Source organism: Hypomesus nipponensis, chromosome 22 (genome assembly GCF_054491055.1).
Source record: "Hypomesus nipponensis isolate SF chromosome 22, ASM5449105v1, whole genome shotgun sequence".
Classification (NCBI taxonomy): Eukaryota; Metazoa; Chordata; class Actinopteri; order Osmeriformes; family Osmeridae; genus Hypomesus; species Hypomesus nipponensis.
Window position 1 is genome coordinate 6,226,336 of NC_140382.1, and position 6,495 is coordinate 6,232,830.

At 45.0% G+C, this 6,495-nt stretch overlaps 1 protein-coding gene across 1 annotated transcript; it reads left to right on the forward strand.

Annotated features, from left to right (window-relative positions):
• The first annotated feature begins 22 nt into the window (after window positions 1–22).
• Window positions 23–6,477, forward strand: tmem232 (transmembrane protein 232). Its single transcript, XM_084686995.1, is given in 14 exon segments — window positions 23–285; window positions 430–541; window positions 832–937; window positions 1,077–1,234; window positions 1,448–1,547; window positions 1,690–1,811; window positions 2,803–2,951; window positions 3,168–3,294; window positions 3,433–3,619; window positions 4,007–4,113; window positions 4,115–4,186; window positions 5,108–5,430; window positions 5,714–5,783; window positions 6,195–6,477. Coding segments are annotated over 14 exon segments (1,944 nt in total). The 5' UTR covers window positions 23–154; the 3' UTR covers window positions 6,375–6,477.
• The last annotated feature ends 18 nt before the right edge of the window (window positions 6,478–6,495 follow it).

Consider the following 6,495-nt stretch of genomic DNA (forward strand, 5'->3'; position numbering starts at 1 on the left):
CATTATGGGATATGAAGTATTTTCCGTGAACTTAGTTGACCTTGCTGAGCGTCCATAGAAACAGTGAAAACAAATTAAAGAAGTGATGGAGAGGAAACTACAAATCCACACAACGACAGTAACTTTGGTAATTTAGCTGCAAGTTATTTGCAAGATGCCAATAACCAACGTCCCAGTTGTTCGTCGATTAGCCATAATATCCCAAACACATATAGCGAATTTACAGAAGAGACTTCTTTCAGAAAGAGAAAAAATCCGGACAACAAAAGATTTTACGACTGTCAGGTACAGTACTAGTAGAGTTAGTTCTATTGTAACGGGAAGGGGAACTTGAAACTTTAGTCTATCAACAATGGTGTGATATTAATTTATGATCTTTCATCTCATGGTCTATAGTTTGGTTGTTCTCTACTGTACTGTACTTCACAGAAACCCGTTTGAAATTACCGAGCAGTTTATCACAAAATACAATCTTTCCTATGGTTCTGATGAGCAGGAGAAGTATGTCAAGCTGGCCAAACAACTTCTGATCCGCAGCCAGGTGGGATGATGTATTTTTCCTTTATCAAGAACAATATGATCTTTTTTCAAACTTACTCAAAACAAATGAGCGTATCCTGTCCGCTAGATGGCAACATAACCTTACAATGTGGAACTCCACGTGACGTTCATAGTGTAACTACAATCAAGCAAGGACTCTGCACATTCATGAAATAACAGTAAAAATGCGCGCAATAGCATGCTTAATCTCTTGTAAACTTCTGGAATGTATTCAGGGTTAATTAAATGTAACTATTTTCTATCGAAATTATCTAATCTTTTTTTCTACAGCGCAGAGCAGGACTGAAATGTATGGGAGAGGGAGACTATGTGGATCTTCCCTTGGCATGGACAGAGCTCCTCTTGCTTGGTGTGTGCCTTGGGAAAATTCAAAATGGTGGGCAAAAAAAGTTGTTTTTGGTTGTGAGTTTCTGTACCCCATGTCATGTGATGGAATGGCAATCCAATTCCAGATGGGCAACAATAAAAACTCAAAGGTTGACAAGGGATATAAGCCACTCCTTTTCTCCTGTTAGATTCTTTGGATTCGCTGCTGATGTCCCTCGATCATGCTCCAGTACAAGCACAACACATCCCTTCACTTTTCTACCTGGCCGAGTCTGTTCTTTACTGGGTCTGTTCTGACACCGCCCAGAAGCCCAGCCTCTACACCTGTGAGGTGAAGATGCTCAAGGTACACGGGCCAGGTGGAGAGTGTGTTTAGTGACAGGGGAAAACACAATGTGGGAATCCATGTTCATGTTAATTCCGTACAAACTGGGAGATCTGTGTCCAATGTGATTTTTCTCTCTCAGAGGTATGACAAGGGGTCCGTTTTGTGATCCTGCTACATTGTCGACTGTTATTGATTGGCTGTGGAAGAACGTGTTTTTTTCTTCTCCCTCAGTTAGGCTATCTGGTCTTCTTAAGGCTATTTCTCTTCCACATCTCTGGAAACCTAACACAATATCAAAGGAGCAAATCCCACCTTCACAGTTTTTTAAAAGGTAGGGTAGGAAAATGAAACGAATCACATATTACTTTTATCATGGCGTTAATACATACAAAATCCTAGTCTGTTTGGTATTTGAACTTGTTCTGACATGGTGTGAGATTTCTTAAGGATATCAATTCCTGTTTGCCCTGCAGCTCTCTCTCAGTGCCAGGCCAGCTATGAACCATACCCCAACATCTTGTTTTACGTGGACTTCATATTGCATACAGGCGAGATCATCTGTGCAATTGGACAAACTGAAAAGGATGCAGGACTGGTATGCTTTTTTATAACTGTGGGTACATTTAGCATTAAACCTAATCGAATATTTGGATCAGGTCTGGCCATGCACTGTCTGTGCTCATGTGACGTTCACAGGTGGGGACACAAGCATCATTCACTGTGTTAGACAACGTCACCAAATAGAACAGGCAACACAACAATACAAGCTTCTCTCTGGAGAGCTCATATCGCTGTAAGACATCTATTAATAGCATGTATGCTGAACGCCCGCACATCCTGTCTCCCAGTCTACTTATTAGGGGATATAATCAGGCTCATCAAGGATACTGAACTTTGAATGTTATATTATGTACACAGCCATGGCCAAAAGTATTGGCAGTGACACATTTTGTGTTTTGCAAAGTTTGCTGTTTCAGTTTTTGTGGATTATTTTTCTCAGATGTTTCTGTGGTATAAAGCATTTCAGAAGTTCTAAAGGCTTTTATTGGCAAAAATATTCAATATATGCAAAGAGTCCCTCCTTTTACGGCAATCAGTCTGCTCTTATAATCCAGTCAGAATGATTGAGGGATTTCACCTGACTAGTACTCGTTCACACTTTCCCATGTGCTGATAATATGATTAGTGAAATTATGTCAGTTGGTTTTTGTGATCAAGTTCATTTGTTTTGGCCAGTAAAGCCTTTATTTCAAATGTATCTGATCACTCTGTACAATGTTCTAGAAAAAATGGGAATCAACATCAACCCCAACAAATGAAGCATGAAACTTTGAAAAACACTAAATGTTTGTCACTGCCAATACTGCAGTTATATCATTTCAACATTTCTGTTGTGTGAGCCAACATAGGAGGGTAGCAATACCACATTCACACAGAGTACTCTTCACACAAGTACCTAGGTGACAGCTCTTTGTGTGTCTGTGTGCGGTGGACTGATGAGGGGGGTTTGTAGGAACTGAAGGCACATTTCCGCAGCTTGATGTAACATATGGACGACAAAGCGGTTGTGTTGTGAATGTTCGCAGGCTCCTCCAGGCTCCCAGGAGTGCAACGTGAACCAGGTGCTCTGGCATTGCCTGCTCAGCTGGTACTGTGTGCACAACAATGTCAGCCGGCTCTCCAGGGTGACCCGTCACCTCGTCCAGCTCACAGAGAAGCTCCACAGTGACAACTGGTCCGTTTGACTGTCGAGACAAATCTGTGTCGTACCTCTCTTTACCACGGCCAACTTCCCATTAGTACATCAACATGTTTTCGTAAACATGATCCAACCCTTTGTCATTGTTTTTCAAACGAGTGAAACTGATACCATTCTGAATGCCTGTGAATGGAATGCATTCGGTGTATTTTGACACTGTGAAATATCAATGTTGTTATTTGGATCCTGCAGGGTGGACTGGGGCCTGGGGCTGATGGTGCTGGGCGAAGCAGCCAAATCCAGCAAGTATTGTCTCCAGATTCTGATGAGGCTCTACTTCGAATCACAACCAGACGTGGCACAGCAATCCGCTTCACCGGTATATTAGTACGGGTGCATTAGTCACAGCGCTCTCCCTCTTCTCTTTGGCCCTCGGTCTCACTTTCCCTCGCTCCTCTACGTCCTCTCTTTCCATTGGCATGGTTTCCTCTACAACCGTGTCACCTTGTTGGTTCAGGAGGGCAGGTGGTCGAGCCCCAAGGGGCACTGGCCCTGGCAGTTGAAACACATCTTTACCACAGTGCTAGCAGACATCTGCCTGCACAGCACCAAGGCCGAGGTACAGAAAACGGCACTGACGGGAGATCCCTCTCCTCCTCGCCGAGGCTGCGGCACAGATGGGCTGCTTGCCGTCCTGATCAGCGGTAAGTCCTCCGCACGACCACAAGTCCCTCTGTACAGATGGGGAGATTAACAAGCCAGAACATGCCCTTTGCAAGAGTCGGTCAAATGCAGAAGGCCAGTGATAAGGAGAAAGACTGGACGGCATGTTGATGTGGGGTTTCTGCTCAAGTGTCAGTTAATGGGGCTGTGGGTGGAATGACTGTTTTATTCATCTCCCCTTCCGTGGAAGACATTGGATTAGTCATTATAATACACTGCCAAGACCCATTACAGTTTAATTAGCGAGCACATCCCAATCAAACAGCTTTGTTGTAGCCCTTACACTTATAGCCAAGTTGTCTCAAAGCCTTCCTCCGGTCTCCAGTTAGTCACGCTGCCCTGTCATCATGTGTGGGTTGATCCTGTAGCTGGCATAGACGACTGGCGGCTGCGCTACAGTGCCGTCCAGGCCCTGGCATGCATATGGCGAGGACTTGGCCAGGCACCGCTCCAGGAGGGGCTGAGGAACTCAGCGCTGGGTCGCCTTGCAGGGGCAGCTCGCCCGGGACACTGACCCACGTGTCCGGGACGCGCCCATGGTCCTAGAGGTATTGGGGCCGGGGGTCAAGCAGAACTAGCTGGTTTGTTCATGATGACATTGATCTGACATGTTCATAACTTACTTGGGATTGGCGCAAAGGCCACACACAGTTATGTATCACGTGATTGAGCTTAGTAGATTGATTCAAACACATAGGGTTACCAAGAAAGCACTCACTCCCCCATCAAATGTAAAAGCCTTCAAGTGTTTTAAACAAGCTCTATAGAGTGAGCTTATATGGGGCTGTGAATGCCTTCCTCTAGCTCCCAATAAGACCAAAGAGGAGGGCCCAGCAGTGCATTCAGTGAAATGTTTCTCACTGGTGGAGTAGAAACTGCAATTCTATAGCCTACCTTTTTTTCATGGTGGCAAAATTTGATGCGGACCAGAGCTGTATAGAGTAATTATAATTTAAGGATGGTGCCCAAGGTCTCTCTCGAGTGAATGGTGTAGCTGCAATAGCTATTCATAATCACCGACCAAAAGTAATTAACCAGTCCAATCAAAGCTCTGCATGTTTATCACGGTAGACTCATTTGTAAGCAAGACGTTGCCGAGCAACCTCTCGCCCTTACTAATCAAAGTGAGTGATAGCAGGTATTAAAATGAGTAGACTAGCTCCCATCCAGCTTTCCCGATCTCATCTCTACGTGAATTCGATTGATGCACTCGTCTACCCACAGTGCCAGATGAACAAATGTTCCCAATTTTGGGACTATTCCCCTGTGGTTGCGCCTCACCAGGCTGTCTCAATCAAGCCCAGATAAAGCACTTGAGAGGATCAGGTTTACAGTTTGACCCCGGCCTGGATATTCATGGCTATAGAGACAGTACGGAGCACACTCAACATTCTGCCGATGTATGATGTCTGTGTCCCAGTTTTCTATCTTATCATGCTACCTACAGTATCTCTGTGACTGGTTTTCAGGCTGAGATGAATCTCCCAGAGAACGTCTTCCTGAGTGAGGGGGGAAGAGCTCAGCCCGCGCCCCCTGCTGGGGTGGGCTCTGTGGTCTACGGTCACATGATCTCCTGGAGGCTGGCCTGCGCCCTCTCCCATGCCTGCCTGACCCCATCCGCTTTGCAGCTCCAGCCTTGCCCCCGGCCTCAAAGTAAACCTGCCCCCTTCACCTCCACCAGGCACACACAGGAGGCTTCCTCTCAGCCCGCAACCCCAAAACCAACAGCCCCCCCTGGGATGACCCACCAGACATATGCCTCCACATCCAGGGAGGGTGGACAAGACTCCAGGTACAAAGACCTGGGCTTGTATTCACAAATGCCCTTTTTCTTGTGCTTATACATTTGTTTTCGATGCCTGTCTTTCTATTCCAGCTATTACAATGCATTTTCCAGGGTTGTACATGGCTCTGATCTAATAACCCTAATGCAGATGCACAACTCCCTCGTGTTGTTACTTCCGTCACAGATGGAGGAAGAGATTGTGATCTGTTGCTATTGTCCTTCCAGCTGGTTCGAAGTCTAATAGAGATGATTGATGGACGATTCAAATGTCAGTGTAAATGTGTTGCAGACAAAGTAAGAAACAGATGGACTTCAACACGCGGACTAGTGATGATCTGATGAAGGTTGTCGAGGACCAGGTGATGGGATAAACAGTATCATGAATTGTATGTTTGGTATTTGTCGGAGTCAAAATGTAAGTGTACGGAAACTGATATAGTATGGGATTTCTTTAAATGTATTATGGTCTGCCCATATCCAGCTCTGGAAAAGATTGAGAGACCACTGCACCTTTTTCTTTCATTTTTGTTGTTTGTTGAGAAGGACAATTTTGACTGAGGAACAGAAGGGTAAAATTGAAGAGGCAACTGCAAATGTTACCCTTCTGTTCCTCCCTCTGAATTGTCCTTCAGGCTTTTTTAATGAAATAAAAAGGTGCAGTGGTCTCTACATTTTTTCCAGAGCTGCATATTTCTTTTTCAAACACACCATTGTTGTCACATGGAGGAGACATGTGACCCTGTATGGTATCTTCTCGTATCTTTCCTCAGTGGCAAAAAGAACTTCATATCAAAATGTCAGAGGAGGAGGAGCTTGAAAAGGAAGAGGAGGAGAAAAAACGAGAGGAAGAGAAGGAGAGGTTCAAAGAGATGATGAGAAGACGAATGGAGAAGGTGAAGAAGGAAACCAGACCCTATGAGCTGCCTGGGGTTCACCAGTCAGAACTGTAACCAGAGCAGTCGTACCTGACACAAGCTGGGATGGGATTCAGCAAAGTCCTCTACTGTACTAAAATACAGCTATCTGTCTTCTACCAGCCAAACTGGTGTTTCTATATAATTGATATAAAAC